We start from the raw sequence: 22,354 nt of genomic DNA on the forward strand, positions 1-22,354 counted from the left end.
CATGGATGTTCAACTTATCATTACTTGCAATGTTGTTTCCTATTTTTCTACTACCAGCACCTGAAACATCTAGGCGTTGTTTTCAACTTTAAACGCGAATAAATTATTTATGTATATTTTAGTAAGGCAAAATGGTGTTTGATAACTTTATCTCATCTTTGTCCCTTAAGATTTAAAAAAAGAAGAAGAAGAGTATAACATAAAATCATACATGTTGGTCGTATTTTTAGAGGCTATAGTTTTGCCTTCTGGATTACTTGACAAAGCAGCAGAGCTGCGATTCCTATCGGACATAGCATAAAAGAGCTTATATTTAACAGAAACACATCTAAAGAAATATTTAATCAGAGCTTTGTTTCTTTACTTCTACTTTTAAGTAATTTGCTGGAGGTATATTTGCAAAAATATTCTTCTGTATTTCTTTAATCTATCTTTGCAACACACAAAAAAGAGGAAAAAAAGTAGAAGAAAGCTAACCATTTTCACAAACAGATTCAGACCAAAAAAAAAAAAAAAAAAGAGAATAAGAAATCGACTTCTAAATTCAGATGGATGAAGCCTGCATTAAATTTCTTTGATAAGAATACTGCATTCCAATTTGCTCATTCTCATCATCTGGCTTAATAGTGGAGCTGATATCTCATGAACTATCATAACCTTCATAATTTTCGTGAATGTAATTAGGTGATCGACTATATCTGAGCTAAATTTGCCGCTTCGTATCTAATATCTTTCTAATGCCTTTTCCTCGGTCGTAGTGGGACAATTTTTTTTTTTATGATATCCCTTTCTAATACATTTTATTTTTATTAAATATGTATTTGATGGTTAGAAAGTGAAATTTAATAAAGTAATTTTTTTAAAAAAAAAAAGTAAATCTATTTTTGATAATTTACTTTTTATAATTAAATATTAAAAATAGAGAAATTCTGAGAGTGGGTTAGCAACTAAATACTCCATCAAAAGAAAGAAGAATATTGCATTCAAGTGAAAAGAAAAAAAAAAGAACACAATAAAAAAATGGGCCGGTTTGTTCGGCTTTTTTTGGGCCACACTGGGCCGGTTTTTCTTTTCCGGTTCGATCGAACGCGGCGCATTATGGTACATCAAAGCTAGCCGAGTCGAAAAGAATCGAAAGAGAGAAATCATGGAGATATGCGAAGTAGAGGAGGAGGCGAAAGCGGTGGACGGAGGAGAAGCCATGGACGTCGATTCCTTGTCGAGATCCGCAAAGATCGTCGATCTCCTTCGGAGATTTCTCGGCGTCCAGCAGAGGAGGGCAGAGACCTACGCGAAGCTCCGCAGGTGCTTCAAATTTATCCCTTTCTAGGGATCTTTACGGTATAAATTTATTAGGATCGACAAATATTTTAGATGCGATTCAATTTTTTGTCTCTTTTTCTACTTATATTTCTTCGATGATGGTAGATGTAGATGTAGAGATGAACTAGTGGACTTCCATAATTTGCTTCCAATTTCCAAGCGGTAGCTTTTTCTTTCACAAGCATGTTAATTTGAACCAAATCCAGCTTCTCATCATGGATAGCTTGGCCCAAATTTTCTTTTTCCATGTAAGTTATTCACCAATGCAACTAATAAGCCTATAAATTTAGAAGATATTTACCTTCTTTCCCTGATTGAAAGCGAGACTTGCGTTAGAAAAGAGAGATGTCAAATTCTTTATGATGGCGTCTGGTAGTAATTCCTAAATATTTCTGAAGTGGCTTTTTTGGAGGCTTGAATCTATGAACTCTTGGATGCAAAGGATGTAACTTTTTATGTTTAAGCTTTGTGCACGCACTTTTCTTCACGTTTTACAAAAGATTTTCTTTGGAGCAGTGAATGAACGAAAGCTTTTGCAGGGGATTTTCCGAGTATATGACCAAAGGAGGGGATTTGGCATATCAGCATCTTTGTGGGGAAGTTACTGCAGAGTTCAATGATTGTTCAAAACAAGTAAGTCTATGCTTCATGGCATCCAACATGTCTCACGTAGTATATGTGCTTACAAAGTTGTGCCACCTGAAGGTTATTGAGATGGAATCATTGCTTTTGGCGCCAGATCTATGTCGAGGTGATCTTGCAAATTTACTAAAATCTGTTCAAGCGCAGGAGAAAGAAAAGCTCCATTTGGTAATTAAATCTTATCTTACTCATTATCCACTGGCTGTAGTACTGTATATATACTTTTATACATATGATGTGAAATGACATCTTATAAAAGAATGTAAATGAAAAGCAAAAGCATAGCTGAGGAGAGTGATAAACCTGGTTGGAATGGTGTATGCTTTTGATATTTGTGTAAGTCAACTGCAATCCGAATGGAGAACATGCAAAATAAAAGAAAAGGTATAGAGTTGATCTGAATAGTTGGCAGAGGATTTTCCTGAAATAACTGAACATTCTTAGATGTTAGAACTAGCTAGAGCTGAGGGATATTGATAGCAAGTATACTAAAATTGAACTTGGCTCTATTCATGTTTTGTTAGAAAGGAGTCCTATATATGCTGTCCTTCACCTCTTAGACTTTATTTATTTTAGGTATAAGATCAAATTTTAGAATAGATATTCTCTTTTATTATTCTTCAAAAGAGATATTTATTTCTTGTGTTTACTTGTATTATGAAAATGTGTAATAATTACTTTTAATATAATATAAAATGAAGGTAAATATAAAAAGAAATATTTTATTTTTTATAAAATTACTATAAATATTTTTTGATTTGGATAGATTGATGAGATAGATATTAAACATAAATTAGTAATTGAGTTAGTGTATTGTATAAGATGTAAATTTGACAAATAGTGTTTATATTCTAAAATAAAGTTATTATATTATAATATTTAGCTATTATCCTGGAATAAGGAGTTGTATTTTAGATTAAGAAAAAATTTATTTCTAAAGTGAAAGGAGGCTTATTATTATTCATATTTTTATCATAGATAGCTAGAAAGGGATACTTATATGAGAGATGGATATCATGACATAAATTTTCTGCAGCAAGTTATCACAAATTATGCACTTCAGAATGATACTCTATCATGATACTCTATCTATGCCATGGCGGATTGAACAGTCATTGTGGTTTAATCTACATGTCACAAACATTGTAGGTGGAAGTGCAAGACATAGTTAACAATAAGAACAGATAAAATGAAACATTAAGTGCCCATAAATTGCTTTAATGTCTTTGGTTCCTCTAGGTATGCTCTTACCGTATTAGATTATTCCAGGAATTACTGTTTGTTTATCTTGGAGGAGGAATCCTTACAATTTCTAATCATTTTGCTGCTTAACCGAAGACGGCGAAGCTTCAGATCTTGAAAAAGGCAGGTCGGCCTTCAGAACGGTTAGTGAGCCACGAGAGCTGCAGGTTTGACAGACCGGCACAACACGAATGCATGCATGTCCGTGAGATAACAGAAGCCACTGGCATTGAGGACGCTGAAGCCGATGCGGAATACGATGGTGCTCTCAAGGAAGCCATTCGCGGAGTTCAGGAGGCGGTGACGAGTATAAACGAGCACTTGGAGGAGGTCCGGTATGAGATCGAAGCACTGGAGTCAGAGTAGCTAAACTGGATTGGATTGCTGAAACAAGAACTACTAGGGTCCCGGAAAATTTTAATTTACCTTTTCCAGTGTGGACTTGGAAGTGAAAGGATGAATCCTTTCTGCTACTGATGAGAATAACATCGCTTACTGTAAAACGTTAGATTTTAACCTGTAAGAGCTTCCATTTGAGAAATGATAGGCTTTTTTCATGAACTAGTAGAATGTATAAATTTTCAATGAAAAAGAAAGAAAGGAATTTTTATATAATTATCAAACTACATTCTTGAGAAGTCCATCGATCTACCTGTTACTATTCTCGTTCTTGTTTTTAATTGAAGGGATTCTGGCTTCCTCTTCTATGGTTCTTACTGATTCAGAGCTTGTTTGTTCCTCTGATTAGTTATAATCTTCTCTGAGATAATTAAGATAATGTTAGTATTATTTTACTTTGAAAAGTAGATTAGCACATTGAAAACTGCTAACGTGCCGAAAGATAATTATTAAGCATTTCTAAAACTTTAAAATAAGTTTTAGGAACTAATTAAAATCCCCTCAGGAATCACATCTAAAACTAGATTCTTAGTCTTCTACAAATTACTGTTGGAGACCACCAAATTATTTTGTTGATTTCTACCAGTATACCATAAAATTATAATTTGGCACCATCTATGGAAGCTAATCAAGCTATTCTAGGCCTCTGGATTCAAGATTATCCATTTCTAATAGAGTTTTTTTTAACATTAAACTTATTAGGGAGGGAAATAAAAAACATAACAACGATGCTCGTATCACCAGCCAAAAGAGGGACCAAGGAAAAAAAGAACCAACACTGCACCTAACGATCTCACATCTTTCCTTGCCCTGGCGTTCCGGTCACCTCGACTCGTGCATCCTTGGCTCGGATGATGACTTCCTCCGCCGCCGTCGCCGGCGCTTCTTGCCCTTCCTCCTCCATCCGATGATCCCCTTTATCCTTCCCTATCGTCAGCTTCTCCTTGATCGCCTCCGCGACTCCACCTATCGAGCCAAGTATGCCGTGCGAACCACCTCCTCCTCCTCCTCCTCTCCTGTTACATATCAACATCCTCACAATACTTTAGATAATATAATGCTCAAATCAAAACATTGCTAACATCTATATAGCATTCAACGTCTACTATTTTTTTACACCCATGACATGCAAACATACTCATCGGCCGCCTCCGATTGCTTTGTCCTTCGCCTCTCTTCCTCTTCCTCCGCTCTCCGTCTCGCCTCCTCTGTCTTCTGCCTCGCTGACTCCCCGGTCTCACCCAACCTCTCCTGCATGCCAAAACATAAGAGATATATTAGATATATATGTATATATATACTACTACTAATCACATCGATGGATATAGATATAGATATCACCTTTGTCATTTCTCCGGTCTCGGCTAGTTTTTCCTTGGTCTCCTCCTTCTTCCCAGTCAAGTAATCCATTGCCTTCCTCGCCGCATCCGCCGCCGAGTCCTTGTACTCCTCTAGCTTAGTCTTACTAGCATCCGTCGCCTCCCTCGTCTTGTCCGCAGCCTTATCCGTCGCCTCCTTCGTCTGCTCCGCAGTCATATCCTTCCTCTCCCTCGCCTTCTCCGCCGCCTCCTTCGCCTTCTCCGCAGTCATATCCTTCGTCTCCCTCGCCTTCTCCGCAGTCATGTCCTTCGTCTCCCTCGCCTTCTCCGCCGCCATGTCTTTGTACTCTCCCGTCTTCTGCATGGTCTTATCCTTCGCCTCTCTCGCCTTCTCCGCAGTAATGTCCTTCGTCTCCCTCGCCTTCTCCGCCGTCGTGTCTTTGTACTCTCCCGTCTTCTGCATGGTCTTATCCTTCGCCTCTCTCGCCTTCTCCTTGGCCGCTTCGGTGTACTCCCCTGCCTTTTGCACAGTTGCATCCTTCGTCTCCCTAGCCTTCTCCGCCGCCGTGTCTTTGTACTCTCCCGTCTTCTGCATGGTCTTATCCTTCGCCTCTCTCGCCTTCTCCTTGGCCGCTTCGGTGTACTCCCCTGCCTTCTGCACAGTTGCATCCTTCGTCTCCCTCGCCTTCTCCGCCGCCGTGTCTTTGTACTCTCCCGTCTTCTGCATGGTCTTATCCTTCGCCTCTCTTGCCTTCTCCTCCGCGGCTTCGGTATATTCTCCAGTCTTTTGCATGGTAGTATCTTTCATCTCTCCCGCCTTCTCCTTTGCGGCTTCCGCGTACTCTCCGGTCTTCTGCGTAGTGCTATCTTTCATCTCCCTCGCCTTCTCCGCCGCCGAATCCTTATACTCCCCCATCTTCTCCTTGGTGTAGTCTTTAGTCTCCCCAAGCTTTTGCTTGGTAGCCTCGGTGGTCTGGCTCGTCTTCTCCAACGTAGCATCCTTAGCTTGGCTAGTCTTCTCCGCTGTGGTGTTCTTCGTGCTCTCGAAGGTGCCACGTACGGCGCCGAGGAGTGACTTGGCGCCTTCTTGGACGCTCCCCAAGATGCCACCCCGGTGGTGCTCGCCGCCTTCGTGAACACCTCCGCCCTCTCTATGCTCCTCCCCCTTGCCTCGGATCTCATGCTCGTATTCCCTCTCTTTCCGGGCTTGCGCGAGCTCGTCCGCCGCCTTCCGCGCCTCCGCCTCGGCGCGCACTTCCCGGATCTCCTGCTTCGTCGACATGACTTTCGATAGACAGATGGATGGGAATAGTTAGATGGAATATTGATACAGTGGCATACGGCGGAATCGAGACTTCCCTTCATATGGAGAAGGTTTTCTATCGCGAGCATGTGAACCTGCGCCACGTGTGATTGAGAAGGACACGTGTAACATGGAGACAGAGGTGGAGGATGGACACGTATGAGTAGGATAGCAAGCAATGCGGTTCGTGAAGCCATCTGTCGGAGATCCGGACGTTCGCTTTTATCCCCCAAAGCCAAAACCTGTCAAAATTAAAGGAATATTTATTTAAAAAAATAATTTTAATACTCTTGAATAATCTTAAGTTAATTTTTTATAGGTTATAATAATCAAATAAAGAAATTTTAAATATTTTTTGCTTTTTATTTTTATAAGTAATAAAATATTCTAGGGCACTAGAGTCGAATGATAAATATCGCAGAGAGTAAATGTTAATAGAAACAAATATAAGGTGTTTTTAATAAATATTTTATTATTAAAAAGACTATTGCTAAGGCCTACCACTATAATTAAGTAATTGTCAAGTCTTACTAATTTACGACAAAGATCGTAAGTAACAAGAGGAGTAAAACAAATCTGTCTACATGCTCTCATGACCTACGTAAAAAATACTATAGCAATTATTAATAACTTAATTAAGGGAAATGTTTATAAGATAATAGAGATTATAGACTAGGATCTCCTGCCTGTCTTACGTGCCAAGATTAACTAGAGATAATTTGAGTTGATTCAAGCATAGCAAACTGAGTTTATCTCGAGCTTGATTTCAAGTATGATTCTCTATGTAAGCGTCTCATTTGCTTTCATCTCGGTTTGTTATCGAATAGTTTATTCGATTGATCTACTTGTGTTATTATCGAGGGTTCAGTGTCGCTTTCTAATATATATATACACGAAGAACAACAAAAGAATCTTTTGCTTCTCTTTTTTTTTTTTAAATTTATGTATAACACCAAGCTTTTTAATAAAATTACAGTTTACTCCTATAATTTACTCTTTATAAATTAAACTTTATGATTTAGTAAATATATGTAAAAAATATTCTGAATTAGATTTAAATTAATAATACGAAAATATTCCTTAAAGTAAAATATTTTATTTATAAAATGGCTAAAATATTTAACTAGAATATTCTTAGTATAACTTAGTATTGGGTATTTTTGTAATTTTATTATTATAGTTAATTTAATTCAGAGGGTGTTTTTTTATATATATTTACTAAATTATAGAGTATAATTTATAAATAATAAAAATATAAGAGGTAAATCATAATTTTATTAAAATACAGGGTGTTATATTTAAATTATAGTCCTTCCTTTCGTCTTCTCCCCTTATTCTCCTCCCTCCTCTGTTAGTTTCCTCTCTTATTTCTGGCCATCGAAGCCGCCGCCCTCGCTGCTCTCCTCCCCTCTCTGTCGCCGCCATTGCCGAGTCCCAAGAGCCATCACCAAAGCTGCAGTGGTATAGATTTGCCGGATCCAGTGGAACACCTTGTTTTGTGGATTCGAGAATGTAAGCTGCCGAGAATAGAAGACACGATATGCCATGTGAGAGACAGATGCTATCCTGCTGGCGTGCTATTATTAGTTATCGGGGTCGTTATCCGCAGCATAGCATTTATCGTGATATTTTTATCCAAGGGATACCACTAACTAGCCGTTAAGCATACAACCAATTACTTTACACCAAACAACCACTACGCCCCCGGAAAAGCTCACATGAGACAATAAACCAAAGCGAAAAAAAAAATACGAATTTTTGAATCCATATATCTCCGTCGTTCGCTAGCAAAAGTTGCGTTCCATCGTTACTTCGCTGTGCTCCATATTCAGATCCAGTCCCCAACTCCATTTCTTTAGAATATTCCAGGAAAACCTAGATTTGTTCGAGTACAAAGCCCTAGCACAACTGGATTGGAGCTCATTGTCGGACAGGACCCTTTTGCTTATTTCTTTGTTTTGGAGATTCTTCAGTTTCTAGCTTTGATTTCGGTTCAAAGATACGATCTTGGTGGTTATTCGACTATACAAAGATGAGTAGTAAAAAGGAGGAGGAGAGGAACGAGAAGATCATCAGGGGTCTCTTGAAGCTTCCTCCCAATAGGAAATGCATCAATTGCAACAGTCTGGTAATTTTCCTTCTTTTTCCATTTTTTTATATTTTGCTTGAAACTTTGTTCTTTGCGGATAATTTTTTATTTTTTTATTTTATTTTGATGCAGGGTCCGCAGTATGTATGTACAAGCTTTTGGACTTTCATCTGTATAACTTGCAGTGGTGTACAGTGAGTATTTGATTTCTGTAGTTTAATCTAAATAGCAGACACTTTTAGATCCTGAACTACAATTAATAGGATGAATGATTTCTGTTAAATACTTCTAAATCCCTTGTGTTAAGATAATTGATGGTCATCACATTGTATTTGCAAGCTTTAGGTGTTTGATGGTGATCTGGTTCTGCCTAATTTAGGTCTAGATGTGCTTGATGAGTTGTTTTTTACCTAGTAATTTGTTCAATACAAGTAGTCTAAGTATGCAGCTTAATGTAGTCGTCATGATTCAGGTCTACATTGACCTAAAATGCATGTATTTCGCATCAATTGTGTGTGCTAGTGCTTTCTTTCGATCTGAAGTGCACCTATGTGATTCAACAGCTTTTCATGCTATTTTCTGTTTGCAATAGTCTATTGTCTTTGACATACTCGAAATTTTCTCGTGTCATTGTTTAATTGCTCCCTGCTAATCATGAAGGAATGAGTATTTACTATTTAGTACTTCCATAAGTTCACCATTTCAATTTCTAATCTCTTGTTGTCTCCACTGTACAGCCGTGAGTTTACTCACCGTGTAAAATCGGTATCCATGGCTAAATTCACAACCCAAGAAGTTGAGTCCCTTCAAAGGGGTGGTAATCAGGTAAAAATGTCTACTAAGATGATTATGAGTAGAAAATAACTTACTTTTTTTTTTATCAGAAAGTGATACATTAAATTTTGCAGCGAGCTAAAGAAATATTCCTGAAAGACTGGGATCCACAAAAAATGAGATTTCCTGATAGCAGGTAGAAGATAGTCAGATACATAGTTCTTACTGATTTTAGATAGCTTTTCGCACTGCAGCATCTGATTAATATGAAATGTCGTTTGACTTTGATTTTATGGTTTCAGCAACATTAACCAGATAAGAGAATTCATCAGTAGTGTTTACGTGGATAAAAAGTACAATGGAGGAAGGTCCTCTGAGAAGCCCCCCAGAGATATGCAGGTTACTTATTTCTTTATGCAAACTTGTGGTAAAATGTGACTAACTGTTTATTTGTACACACAAGTTTGGAAAATGTTTAGGTTCTTTGTGTCCTATAATAGCATGTGTTTTATGTTTTTAATATTGGGATCACCATATTCTTTGCAGAGCCATAAAAACCTTGAAGAACATAGGAGGGCAAGTTCCTATCATTCCTATTCTCAGAGCCCGCCTTATGATTATCAGTATGAAGAAAGATGCCACGGGAAACAAACTGGACAGTTAAGTAGGAAACCTGGTTCAGATCGTGGGCATTACGAAATGAAGGTTTCTAGCTTTCCAGGCAGTCCAGGTAGTCTGCAAGAGCACATGTACAATGACAGATTTGCTAATGAGATTTATGGTTCAAGAAATTCAGATTTCTCAGTGTCAAGTACTGGTGATCCATTTAGATCGGATGGTCAGTCTCCAAATTTTCAGGATACTGCATATGCCAGCCCTCCTTTGCAACAAGGAAGGGATATCTTGATTGACAATGCTAGGCCTCAAACCTTGAATTCTGAGTCAAATGGCAAAAGGAACTTAAATGAAGTCTGTCCTACCCAGGTGAGTCATTTATCTATTGTTATGGTGAAAGGAAGTTTTTCTAGACAAAGAAGTTGAGTACAATTGCAAAATGCTTATTGAGTTTCCATTTATTTATTTAGAGAACTGCATCATCAAGCAGCGTTGGATCCATGGATTCTGCATCTGCCAAGTCAACTAATTCTGCTAGTTTAATGGATATAGTACTTGGGCCTGAGCATGCTTCTGGAGCCCAGAGAAACCATGATGTTGTATCACCTTCTTTTTCAGAGTTACCTATTACTGCAGATGCCATAAACCAAGATTTTTTTAATCCGCTGAGTGTGCAACAACCAATTATTCATCCAGATCCACCTGTAGATTTTTCTGCTGATGCTAACTGTCAGCCTTCATCTACTCCTGAGGAAAATGCATCAGCAGCTCCATTCTTTGAAAATGTAGGGTGGGCTACATTTGACTTACCACCAAGATCCTTTTCAGGGGAAAACAATATTTTCCCTTCTAGTGATACGGTACCTGTGGGAAGTGATTTGTTCTCATCAGTGCGAGATAACTCCTTATGGGTTTCAGCATCTGTAATTCATGGTCCTTTGGCTGTTCAATCACATATTGATTCTGACAAAGTTAAAGGATCTGCCAACTTAACTAGTGCCGAGGTGAAGAATCTTTGAATAACTGGACTTTCTTACACCATGCAAATCCTTTTACCTAGTATTTTAATGATGTTTTTGGATTTAAATAACCATTTTTTCCTTGCTAGTACACTTATTTAAACATGCATCTAGTAACAATTGTGCTTTTGCAGTCCTGGAGTGCCTTCGATGATACTAGCGTGTGCATTCCTCCGGCTTTCTCACAGATTTCTTCTGCTTCTCATGAAGCTAAAAGATCTGCTGATAGTTCTCAGGTGAGGAATCATTTGATCACACAAAGCAACTTGTGGTTCTTTTCAATTAAGTAAATTTTGCTTCCTGGTGCTAAACTGCTGATACGATGTACTTTGAAGCTGACTGCTAAATGCATTTTACTGTACTTACTAAGAAGTTGTCATTTATTTTTTGTACTTTGCTGGTGCAGTCTTGGGAAGCTTTTGATGATACTGGAGGGAACATTCCTCAGATTTATTCTTGGACTCTCACAAAAGCTAGTGAGCCACAAGAGTTTCTAGATAAGCCTCTGACAGCAAATAATCCGTTTGCTGGCACTCTCACAAAAGCTAGTGAGCCACAAGATTTTCTAGATAAGCCTCTGACAGCAAATAATCCGTTTGCCAGCTTTTTAATTTCGAATGTATGACTTCCTATCTCTCCAGGTGTAATGCCCAAAATGTATAAATTTTCCTCTGATACTATTGTCTGTACCACTTGCAGGTGTCTACTAAGGATGGGTTCCAAGAACCATTTGTGGGTGAATTTGGTGCTTTTGATATACCCTTTGACATTATTGCCGAATCAATTCCTTCATCCGCGGTTCCTCTGATGGTCTGCACTCCATGAACTGCTATTTCTCCTTTGACTTTAATTGCACTTACATGTTTATACTTTATCTGCATATTAAAAGCTGTAATTAATTGTATTTGCATTCTTATATCCACTATATGATTACCTAGTAGTTATACACAGTAAAACAGCATAATAATTGGGAATAATTGCAGATGTATATATGGAACGGATATGCATATGCATTCATTTGTCTAACAAATTATCTACTTCTTTTCAGGTAGAAAGCACTGGAGGACAAAAACCAACTAATCCATTTGATCTTCCATTTGGCTTGGAGCAAAAAGATAATAATATGGTACAAAATTTGTAACTATCTATCTAATGATGGAAATGCAACAAGTAGAACTCATGAAGAATGCTATTAGTGCTCTTCTGCTCCAATTTCTTGGTAAATTCTCTAGGGTAGAACATTGCAAGACAAGACAAGAAAATTTAGGAATGATGTGCATTCAGTAGTAGGCAAACCCAGATATGTCCCAACTATATGCTGGCCATTATCAGATAACTCCCAACAGAGTAAGCTAAATCAATACTAGCAAATAACTAACCACAACAAATAATAAAGGAACGGAAAAGATATTCTTCATTTGAAGAGATGATAATGGTGTATCGTCACGCAATTTTCACATAACTACTTCATGATGATCTCCAGTAACTGGTAGTAGTCTATAACGGCCTTATGTAGAGTAGGCCGAGCTACTCTTTTGGTCCAACTGAGTCATCTGACACCACCTCGATGGACTAAATACTAGTATTTCTGAGTGCATAACGACATCTCTTTTTGGCACATATTCCTTGGGCATTACATAGAAATGGTAATTATGGACCAGTAGCTTTTTCATGCTAAAATGTAATACGAGTATGTAATAACGCTGTTAATTTACTACTGACGAACTAAGTATGGTAGGTTTTCTGTCTGATTATATATTATAATACTGTTAATTTACTACTGCCAAACTAAGTATAGTAGGTTTTCTGTCTGATTATATATTTTATAATCAAGGATAAATCTCCATCCTATACATTGCTCACATCAGCTATCCTTTTCAGTTCATGGACATGAACTCACTTCGAGAAGCCTTGCCAGGCCCACAATTTCCTGCTGATTTGTTCAGTAGTTTATCTCAGACATTGTTTCCTCAGAATTCAGCCACATCATGTATTCCATCTCTTCATCAAGGTAAGCTTTTAATGGCTTAAATTATCTTTGAAGATTCATCAATCTGTTAACATAAGTTGATATTCCTTTAGGGGAGTTGCCATACCAGGCAGGACAGGTCCTGAGCTCTCAGCTGCCGTAAGTTGCTTACACCTATTTGCTGTATCCATATTTGATTGTCTTTGTTTACGTAACCAAAATTACTTGGTAATTCAGAACATAATCTTATCTCCTTTCAAATGGTGATTCCTTATTTGGTCAATATAATGGTGGGGATACAGGAGCATAATTTCAGCAAGTCCTGTTGCGTCTCTGGGTGGGAACCCTTTTGCCTAGGAAAACAATATTGTAGCAATATATCTCAGTACTTGGATGGTGTAATTTGAGGGTTACAACTCATCGGCTTCGCAATTTGTAAACCGGGTGCTCTCGGGCTATCTACTGTTGATTAATTGGTAAATGAAATTAGTAGTACCAGCACAAACATCACAAATGAATTTCTTCAGACACCTGCTGCTCCTGCTGTCACATTACAGAAGACTGTGGTTGGTATATCTATCTGGGCCCTGCGACGACTTTTTGATAGTGAAAACTGCCTACTCTAGTTCTAGATGTTTCAGTCATATGAGCAATTCATACTCTATTGTTTTCAGATTGCTTCCGCAATTTATTCAAGGAATTCAGATAGCATGTAAAGGAATTTGCAGGCAGGATGGTGTTATGCTGTCAAAAATTCTTTGTATCAGTATGAATAACTGGTCACAAGCTAAAATTCGAGTTGTGGAGTTGCCATCTGATATCTTTGTTCATTGTGGAGTTGCTATCTGATAGTATTACTTGCTTCTGTTTTGATGTGGATACTCCTATACATTATTATATCACTTCTTTATTATTAGGTCAAATTTGTGTGCATTTCAGTATTATTTTGCACATATAGATATACTAAAAATTACGAAAATTCCTATAATCCGATCTAGAAAAATTAAAATTATGTCTATTAAGTATTAATCGAGCATGCATTCATTGGCATGATACAAACAGCCATTTTTGGTAGGAAACCGAGTGCCTTAATCACTGCGATAACTGGTCTATTATCCAACTTAACTGGATTATTCTTAACAACTACGGGTGTGAGAGCTTGAATTAAAATTAATTGTAAAATCAAGCCTGAATTGAAATTATTTTAATTTGAATAAGCAATTAAAGTCTAGTTTCGAGTTTGATCCAGCTTGAAATATGATTTAATTCAACTATAAAAACATAAACTAATAGATCTTTGATCTAATAGTTCGTATTACTCGACAGCTCTGGTAACAATTGAATTAACTATAACCCCATCAGTAGTGGTCTTTAAACTATAATTAACAAGAATTGCCTGCTTAAAAGGAAAGATTTTTTCTTTAATGGGAGAGAGACCAGCAATAATTAGTTAGCTACACCTTTCTGGCTTTCTCCATCCGACTCACACGGAAACCAGGAAAAACCCTCTCAAAACCCCCGACTGGAGAGCCCACCGCCGCCAATGTCCTAAATAGTAATAACACCAAAGCCCTTCTAATCTCGCCTCCATCCTCCTCCTCCCCCCATTAGAAGAAGAGAGAAGGGTTTCTCTTGCTCTCCTCTCCTCACCTCTTCTTGATTTGATCTCTTTGCTTTTCCCCCCCTCGCGCGATGGGATCCGCCGCCGCCCCCGTGCCGCCGCCGCCCCGCGACGTGGGCCTCGCCGGGATTCTCCCGCCGAAGGCGGAGGAGAAGAAGGTCGACTACTTGAATCTGCCGTGCCCCGTCCCGTTCGAGGAGATCCAGCGCGAAGCATTGAGTGGGTCCCGATCTCTTTCCTCTGGTTTTGGATCCTTTGCTGCTGTTGTTTGAATTGTTATTTTGGGTTTAGATTGGTGGTTTTGAATATGTCCTTTATCATGAATTCGTCCTCAATTCAGTTTAAAGTTTTATATTTTGCTGATAAGTTCTTCGAGATAATGTCTTGAGTGAATCAGTGGTTCGTTATCTGGACTGTTGTGGCTGACCGTGAATAAGTTACGGTTGGAGAAATAGGGAGGTTACGTGACCGTAGTACTAATGGCTTACTCTAAAAACAAATTGGAAAAGGAAGTAGATTTTTCTATAACTTGTATTTCGACTTTTCAAGCGAACGATGAAGGATGAACTTCTCTCTGTTGACTCTTGAAGCACTTGCTTACCCAAAAAAAAAGTGTAGTTTATGGTGTTGTATAAGTTTGGTCTTGCATGAATTGGATGAGGTGAGGGGATCTGTTATGCTAGTTGCTAATATATTCTACTATAATGTTCTCAGTGTCATTAAAGCCGGAGATTTTTGAAGGATTACGGTTTGACTTCACAAAAGGGCTAAATCAGAAGTTCTCGCTGAGCCACAGGTAATTGATCTATTTGTATTTGGTAGTTTTTTGCTTCTACTATTAGCTATTTCATCAGTCCTGAGTCTCCTGACAACTTTTAATCAGTGTTTTTATGGGATCAATGGATGTTCCCTCCCAGTCATCTGATGTTATCAAAGTCCCCACAGCACATTATGAGTTTGGTGCAAATTTTTTAGATCCTAAGGTTGGTTTTCTCAAAAATGGACTGCAATGGTTTTAGTTCTATGAATCTTTTGGATAACTTGGAATTTCATGAACTCTTTTGCAGCTGATGCTTGTCGGAAGAATATTGACTGATGGAAGGTTGAATGCACGAGTAAAATGTGACTTGGCTGATAACCTTTCTATGAAGATAAATGCACAGGTGCTTTGATGGAAAACTTGATGTTCATACTATTTAGGGAGGAACAAAGGTTTGGGTTCTTTTGAAGTTTTTAAGGCACTGTTAACCTTGCTTGTGTTATCCAGCTTACCAACGAGCCACATTTTTCTCAAGGGATGTTTAACTTTGATTACAAGGTCAGCTTATGTTGATACCCTTCCAACATTAAATATTCCAGTCTTTTCGGTTCTGCACATATTATTAAAGGTTCCTTCCTCTATAATTGCTGAGTTTGGTCTTATTGTCTAGTGAAACATGAATTGAAGTCTAATTCCTAACTTTAATAGTAAACTGTTTATATGTTTATAGCTTTATTTCCGAAAGCAAGCTATAGTCATTGGATGTCTCTAGTGTGGAAAACGACTTGAGTTATCTACTAGAAAGATAGTTTTCCTCGGGCGGAGGCTGTGCTAAAGTATGTAATATGGTTCTCTTGGTTACATGATCTGTGGTTGGCGTTCCTGACTTACTGAATATGCTTATGCTATGGAATTCATTTGCTCAAGATTCAACTTTCTTGGAAAATTATTTATGACACTTCAGGATACATCCAAGTGCAATTCTGCTGGTACCTAGTGTCCGTGATGCTTCATTATAATGTCATAGACGTATTTTCATTTGTAATGGAACACATGTAAATGCAGTTTTAAGATTGTGATGAGGTCTGCTGCTTGTGTAGGTTTAATTTCACATGATTCTGAATTCCTGTAATATTTTCAAGTATCTGCATAGGATAGTCCATAAGCTTCTTTATGGCATCCCCTTATAGTAAGATTGAATATGCAGCTTGCTTGACTGAATGGGAGTTAAATCTTCTAGCAATCCCAATTGGCATATCAAGATAGTTGATCAAATAGCTGTTTCTTTCTGTCCTTTGGTTTTATTATTCATATGCAGGTATGAATTCATGTCAGTAACATTTTGCATCGGTAAGAGTTGTTATAAGGTACTTGATTTGTGGTGTTACATCTTGCTAATCTTTGTATCTTGTGTGTCTTAAGTTGTCTTATACTGCATGTTTCCTTGATTTTTTTGAGTCCTTTTTGTGCTTTGCGTGTACTCTTTAGCTGGTCTGGCTTACAATGTAATTTTAAATAGGTTTTTCTTAATCATGTTTTGTACTTTTCCTGCCTGTGAACTCTCTTGAATATTTTGGGCGATGTTGAGAGTAAGTCCTGGTGGATGATTAAGAGTTGATTGGTAAAATATCATCATCGAGTAGTTTCTTATGTTTGGTTTCTACTTTCTATTGCTTTTTGTTGAAAAAGTGATGATTAATTGTTTTGTTTATTTACTACTGCTTTTGGCTTTGCTGGACACTATTGTCTATGTTCATCTATCAATAACATCATATTCTTTTGTTTGTACAGGGTAAAGATTACAGGACACAATTTCAAATTGGAAATAATGCCTTCTATGGTGCAAATTATATCCAGGTAAACTATCTACATCATTTTTCTTGATGAATGGTTGAAATGGATTGTTCATATTATCATTTTTCTGGAACAAGTTTTATCAATCAAATTTTTTGTTATAAATATAACTTTATAGTTAATTAATGGAATATCCATCAGCCAATTCTAATAGGAGACCATGATATGAGGGGACAAAGGTACTACATGATAGGTATGGGGTAGGTAAATATGTTTTCCAAGATTAGTACTTTTTGAAAAGTAGTTTAAATTTACGTATTATTAGGGTATCCGTAATGGTTAAGAAGTCATGAGAAATCAAGAAGGAAATGGAAAGAGATGACTCGTTTGTCCTATATCTAGTGGAAAGCCCCAAAGCTCTTCCTCTTCTTTCATTTGGAGGAGTTCCTCTCCACCTCCCTAGCTCTCTCTCTCTCTCTCTCTCTCTCTCTCTCTCTCTCTCTCTCTCTCTCTCTCTATTAGCTGCTGAGATCAAAGTTGTGTGGCACAGCTGTAGGTATTCCCACCATAGCTATGCTGCTTGCTACTGGAATATGCAATAAATGGATCCTTTCCCTGCCCACCCTCCTTTATAATAAGCCCCTCTATTAACTGATTTTTTTTAGCGAATATTTGAACTACTTTCTAGGGGATCAATATCAGATTTTTAGTCATGTGATCTATTGAGTTTTTGGAGCCTTTGCTTCTTTGAATTGTGTTCTAGCAGACCTCATATTGTTGGGATGATGATGATGTGTTCCCTGTTAATGGCCACTTATGTAGGAAATAATTTGCAACTACAGATATATCTTTTCATTGTTGCTAATCCTCATAGAATATTCAAAATAAATCACTTGACAGTTGCATACCTTGATCGCTATGTAGAAAAGCTGTGTGTAAATGAGATCCACACATTTTCATCTTGCACTCCTTGATCGCAGTGAGGTGCCAAGCTGCATCTTAACCAATACTATTGTGTCTTTATTTCAGAGTGTTACGCCACATCTATCCTTGGGCAGCGAAGTGTTTTGGCTTGGTCACCAGAGAAAGTCTGGAATTGGCTTTGCTGCTCGTTATAACACTGATAAAATGGTAAGTTTAATGTATACTTTTCTGTTTTCTTTTTGGTGTTTGTACTTTATTTTCAACTGTCTTCAGTTGAATTGATTTTTATATCCTCGAGCATAACCTTAGGACAGACCGTAGCAGATTCGGAATCAGATAATTGTTGAGTTGAAGCAGAAAATAAGGTGCTAAAATACCTTCAGACATAATGATGGTAGATGTGGTGTTATTTGGGTATTGCTGTTACTTTGATCATCATCATAGAAACTGTCTAGATGTTCATGTAGGAGAAGGGGGAAAAAGATATTTGTACATCTGCACATGGCAACTGTCTTCAGTTGAATTGGTTTTTATATCCTCGAGCATAACCTTAGGACATAGCGTAGCAGATTTGGAATCAGATAATTGTTGAGTTGAAGCAGAAAATAAGGTGCTAAAATACCTTCGGACATAATGATGGTAGATGTGGTGTTATTTGGGTATTGCTGTTACTTTGATCATCATCATAGAAATTGTCTAGATGTTCATGTAGGAGAAGGGGGAAAAAGATATTTGTACATCTGCACATGGCAACTGCAATGTACATCTATACTGGTTATCATATCTATGTAGATCAATTCATTCATTTTTATGCTATATAGGGTTGTATCTTCGCAATCTGAGGACCAGTACTATCTGTCCCAATTAGATGGAGAGCTCTTCTGGAACTTGTAACTTGTATTTGGATCAAATGATTTGAAAGACCCTTGATGGTGATGAATTTTGTTGCTCTTTTCTTTTTCTATCTGACCACTTCATGCTAGAGCATGGTTATACTTCATGTCATGTTTAAGGTCAATAACTTTTATTTGACGAATCAGTTATGTTTTAGTATTGATATTGTTTCTGACTTGTTCGAAAGTGGATAGATAATTTGGAGTGACCAGCAGTTTGTTGATTAACATGTGAAGGATATTTTCTTCTGATGTTTACAGGTTGCGACAGCGCAAGTAGCGAGCACTGGAATTGTTGCGCTAAGTTATGTCCAGAAAGTATCTGAGAAGGTCAAACTTCTGATAGTTATGAAGAAACCCTATTATTTTCCATTAATTTGAGTGATATGAACCTTTTCTTGCTCTTCTTACTGCAGGTTTCCCTTGCATCTGATTTTATGTACAATCACATGACAAGGGATGTGACTTCAAGTTTTGGCTATGACTACATTCTTAGACAGGTAATTACTTGGTTGATAATATTTCTTTTTCTGCCGTTAATCATTCCAATCTTCAATTCATCTTGTTTGCCACGGGGAGAATCCAATAATCCATCCAGGCTACCACCATGTGCCTAAATCACTCCCTAGATTTTAAACTCTTTCATCAAGAGGCCTGCGTACTACCAAGCAATCAAGTGTTCTTAAACTTATCCTAAGCTCTTCTCTTGTTCAAAAAGTTGGCATGCCTAAATTTGGCACCTATTTCAAAATCTTACTAATAAATTCTTATAATTATTCGGAATCCATTTAGAGCTTCTATTGTAGGATCGTCTCTATCTGCATGGCAAATACCTCCATCATTGCCAACCCTTATTTTAAAACCCTCGGAGATTTCTAGAAGACCATATGTCGAGTTTTACACTTAGAAATGTAAGAAATGGAAAACATGTTCTCTTTGAACATTTGAGGTCAATGAAGCACGGACGTGTCTCCCAGGAGGAGGTTTCTGTGTCGGACACGGACACGCGTCGGACACGCATGGGAGACGTGTCCAACACGAGTCCGAAGTATCCATAATTAAATAAAAAATTAAAAAATTGGACATGTGCGGGACACTGTTGGGACACGGATGGGACATGGGCAAAATTTTGGATAATGTTTAACAGGTCAAGTTGGTCAAATTTTGTTAACCTGGATCCAAACCCAATAAGAAAAACTAAAACCCTTGAGCGGAGCGACAATCCAACCCTAAAATCCAAATCCCTCGAGCAAAGCTCTTGAGCAACGATCCAAGGCGACGATCGCGATGGGCTGGGCACGACGATGACGACAGATTCTTCTCTCTCTGTCTCTCTCTCTCTCTTCCTCCCTCCCTCTCTCTCATTCTCTCTCTGTCTCTCTCTCTCTTCCTCCCTCCCTTTCTCATTCTCTCTCTTTCTCCCTCCCTCCCTCCCTCTCTTATTCTCTCTGTCTTTCTCTCTCTTGCCGTCTCTCTTTGTCTCACTCTCTCGCTCTCTCTCTCTCATTCTCTCTCTCAAAGGGCTTAAATATAAATTTAAACTTCTATTAGTTATTTTAATTCTAACTATGTGATAAACTGTTAGTTATTTTAATTCTAATTAGTGTGATAAACTGTTAGTTATTTTAATTTCTGTTTGTTATTTTAATCTCTGTTATTAAATTGTTAAATTATATTAAAGCTTCTCTCTCTATTAAATTGTTAATCTGCTAATACATATCTCTCAACTAATATAGTTTTATTGCGGTTGAAGGAAAATGAATACTGAAAATAGTCCTGATTCTAGTCAAAATACTGTATCTTTAGTGGATGATGTATATTTTCAAATAAAAATAGTCCTGATTCTAGAAAAAATAAATACTTTCAATTTGTTTTTATTTTAAATTAGTTCTTACAGCTTGATATGTACTTCTTAGTTCTTTGAATGATACTTCTTATTTCTTATAACATGATATACGTGTATTTAACACTATTAGATTGCAAACTTTTACTTTAGATGTATTAATAATATTTATTTATTTATTTATTTCGCCGTGTATCATGTCGTGTCCGTATTCGTGCTTCATTATTTGACCCATCCTGAATTCTGTAGACAATACCAGATGCTTGCATACATATCATTGAAGTCATGATTAATTGTAAGATATCTTTCCTCTTTGGTGTCTCAATCGTTGCCTATTTTCCCTTTTTGGAGTCTCCTTATAAAGTTCTTCCTCAACAATAAAAAAGATTCTATGTTTCTATTTATTTTCCCTTTTTGGTGCCTCATTATATAATTGTCTTGCTTATACTGCTAACTACTTCTATCAATTACCTTTACCTTAAGATAAATGAATAATGCTTTCTTAACATAAGTGTTGTGTCACCAAAAGAGATCATTTGTTTGCGTAAATAGATTGCTGGATCTTGATCCAGCCCGTGCCTCATTTACTATTATCTGTGTAAACTGTAAAGTATTGATTGCTAAATGCTCTCTTACCTGGAAGGCTGGCACCACATTTATAGTCTTTTGGTTTTTCTTCTCTCCTATATCTATCTGAATGAAGTTACGTTGTAGTGCCGTTTAAGGGGGAAACTTGACTCAAATGGTGTTGTCTCTGCTTTTCTGGAGGAACGACTGAATATGGGAGTCAACTTTATTCTTTCTGCAGAGGTGAGCACGGTAACAACATATCACATATGTAACCTACTAATGCAGTCTCATTTCTTTGTTCTGTTTCTTGGCCTTGTTCAATGTATTATTGCTTCAATATGAAACAAGTAAACAAAAGATTACTCGAGTATGATAAAGAATCTTGGATTTTGACAGCAATACTAGCAACCTTCTGGCTTTGTTGCTATGATTCTTATTAGTTTCATGTTTTGTTGCAGATTGATCATTCAAAGAAAGATTACAAATTTGGTTTTGGTATGACTGTAGGAGAGTAATGCAGCTTGTAGCAATTCTTTCAGAAGATAAAATGATGACAGTTGGGCATGGTTAGCTTTATGATTGCCTGGCCCCAAAAGAAATCTTTTAGGCACCTTGACTTTTGGCTAGCAAGTTCATTATATTGGAGGTTTAACAGAAAATAGAAACTTCCACTATTGTAATTCGTGCTTATCTCCAGCATATTTGGTATATTGTTTTTTGCCTCGCATCAGATAATGTAGCATTTTGTTCCATGATTCTTTGTTCATCTTGGATGGAACAATTTATGGCAGGAGTTGAAGATGAGTTTCCTGGCATTTATTCATCTCCAAACATGTTCTGATAAATAAGTTGCAAAATACAAGGTTTCAGTTTTGTTTCTTTTGCAACCCTATTTATCCTAGTTCTACAATGTTATTTATTATTGTTATTATTATTTTGAGAGAATAGTTCTGCAATGATATTTTTGAGAGAATAGCTTTATGAGAGAATAGTTCTGTGATGAAATGGAATTAGGTCTACTTTGTAAGCACAAATCTCCTGCAGCCAATTAATGAATGCTTTGAGATTGGATATCATAATGGCATTGATTCTAGCAGAAGATTAGATGGAAAAGGGCAATATTAGCATATATAAAATAAAAACTACTACTCTGAAAAGCTTAAACTGTCAGGAAATGAGATGCTTAATTAGATGTATAATTGAAACACAATGGAAGACATGCAGATTCTTCATGCTCTTTTGGTTTGTGGACAAG

The 22,354-nt window shown here is 37.3% G+C and overlaps 4 protein-coding genes across 5 annotated transcripts; 3 read left to right on the forward strand and 1 right to left on the reverse strand.

Annotated features, from left to right (window-relative positions):
• The first annotated feature begins 1,119 nt into the window (after positions 1–1,119).
• On the forward strand, positions 1,120–3,822 carry LOC140775906 (uncharacterized). Its single transcript, XM_073119397.1, has 4 exons — positions 1,120–1,305; positions 1,863–1,956; positions 2,029–2,133; positions 3,304–3,822. Exons 1-4 carry the CDS (start codon positions 1,148–1,150, stop codon positions 3,571–3,573), a joined length of 627 nt encoding a protein of 208 aa, XP_072975498.1. The 5' UTR covers positions 1,120–1,147; the 3' UTR covers positions 3,574–3,822.
• Positions 3,823–4,399: 577 nt separating this feature from the next.
• On the reverse strand, positions 4,400–6,207 carry LOC140775641 (uncharacterized). Its single transcript, XM_073119025.1, has 3 exons — positions 4,948–6,207; positions 4,745–4,857; positions 4,400–4,622 (listed from the first exon to the last, which is right to left on the reverse strand). Exons 1-3 carry the CDS (start codon positions 6,205–6,207, stop codon positions 4,400–4,402), a joined length of 1,596 nt encoding a protein of 531 aa, XP_072975126.1.
• A 1,370-nt stretch (positions 6,208–7,577) lies between these two features.
• On the forward strand, positions 7,578–13,591 carry LOC140775366 (probable ADP-ribosylation factor GTPase-activating protein AGD14). Of its 2 annotated transcripts, none has more exons than XM_073118614.1 (14): positions 7,578–8,356; positions 8,450–8,511; positions 9,055–9,142; positions 9,226–9,287; positions 9,394–9,490; positions 9,638–10,075; positions 10,177–10,710; positions 10,860–10,961; positions 11,132–11,344; positions 11,425–11,535; positions 11,774–11,851; positions 12,607–12,736; positions 12,808–12,853; positions 12,932–13,591. In XM_073118614.1, the coding sequence occupies exons 1-14, from the start codon at positions 8,261–8,263 to the stop codon at positions 12,936–12,938; spliced, it is 2,064 nt and encodes a 687-aa protein (XP_072974715.1). In that variant the 5' UTR covers positions 7,578–8,260; the 3' UTR covers positions 12,939–13,591. The 2 variants fall into 2 exon arrangements, with proteins under 2 accessions (XP_072974715.1, XP_072974714.1); XM_073118613.1 differs by having other exon boundaries at positions 12,997–13,591.
• Positions 13,592–14,154: 563 nt separating this feature from the next.
• LOC140776699 (mitochondrial import receptor subunit TOM40-1-like) lies at positions 14,155–21,922 on the forward strand. The gene is made up of 11 exons (XM_073120509.1): positions 14,155–14,534; positions 15,030–15,111; positions 15,199–15,298; positions 15,383–15,478; positions 15,583–15,633; positions 16,867–16,932; positions 17,899–18,000; positions 18,948–19,016; positions 19,103–19,186; positions 21,244–21,339; positions 21,558–21,922. The coding sequence occupies exons 1-11, from the start codon at positions 14,387–14,389 to the stop codon at positions 21,612–21,614; spliced, it is 951 nt and encodes a 316-aa protein (XP_072976610.1). The 5' UTR covers positions 14,155–14,386; the 3' UTR covers positions 21,615–21,922.
• Positions 21,923–22,354: the final 432 nt, after the last annotated feature.

Source organism: Typha angustifolia, chromosome 14, assembly GCF_048772165.1.
Source record: "Typha angustifolia cultivar Huaian chromosome 14, ASM4877216v1, whole genome shotgun sequence".
NCBI lineage: Eukaryota > Viridiplantae > Streptophyta > Magnoliopsida > Poales > Typhaceae > Typha > Typha angustifolia.

Excerpts from the sequence above, each read along its gene's own strand:
- LOC140775906 (XM_073119397.1), top strand. The coding sequence starts at position 1,148 with ATGGAGATATGCGAAGTAGAGGAGGAGGCGAAAGCGGTGGACGGAGGA. Across the intron at positions 1,306-1,862 it reads ACCTACGCGAAGCTCCGCAG|GGGATTTTCCGAGTATATGA; the intron begins GTGCTTCAAATT and ends AAGCTTTTGCAG. Across the intron at positions 2,134-3,303 it reads AGAAAGAAAAGCTCCATTTG|ACGGCGAAGCTTCAGATCTT; the intron begins GTAATTAAATCT and ends GCTTAACCGAAG.
- LOC140775641 (XM_073119025.1), bottom strand. The coding sequence starts at position 6,207 with ATGTCGACGAAGCAGGAGATCCGGGAAGTGCGCGCCGAGGCGGAGGCG. Across the intron at positions 4,858-4,947 it reads AGACCGGAGAAATGACAAAG|GAGAGGTTGGGTGAGACCGG; the intron begins GTGATATCTATA and ends TTTGGCATGCAG. Across the intron at positions 4,623-4,744 it reads CAATCGGAGGCGGCCGATGA|GAGAGGAGGAGGAGGAGGAG; the intron begins GTATGTTTGCAT and ends GATATGTAACAG.
- LOC140775366 (XM_073118613.1), top strand. The coding sequence starts at position 8,261 with ATGAGTAGTAAAAAGGAGGAGGAGAGGAACGAGAAGATCATCAGGGGT. Across the intron at positions 9,143-9,225 it reads TTCAAAGGGGTGGTAATCAG|CGAGCTAAAGAAATATTCCT; the intron begins GTAAAAATGTCT and ends TAAATTTTGCAG. Across the intron at positions 10,962-11,131 it reads GATCTGCTGATAGTTCTCAG|TCTTGGGAAGCTTTTGATGA; the intron begins GTGAGGAATCAT and ends TTGCTGGTGCAG.
- LOC140776699 (XM_073120509.1), top strand. The coding sequence starts at position 14,387 with ATGGGATCCGCCGCCGCCCCCGTGCCGCCGCCGCCCCGCGACGTGGGC. Across the intron at positions 15,634-16,866 it reads TGTTTAACTTTGATTACAAG|GGTAAAGATTACAGGACACA; the intron begins GTCAGCTTATGT and ends TTGTTTGTACAG. Across the intron at positions 21,340-21,557 it reads ACTTTATTCTTTCTGCAGAG|ATTGATCATTCAAAGAAAGA; the intron begins GTGAGCACGGTA and ends GTTTTGTTGCAG.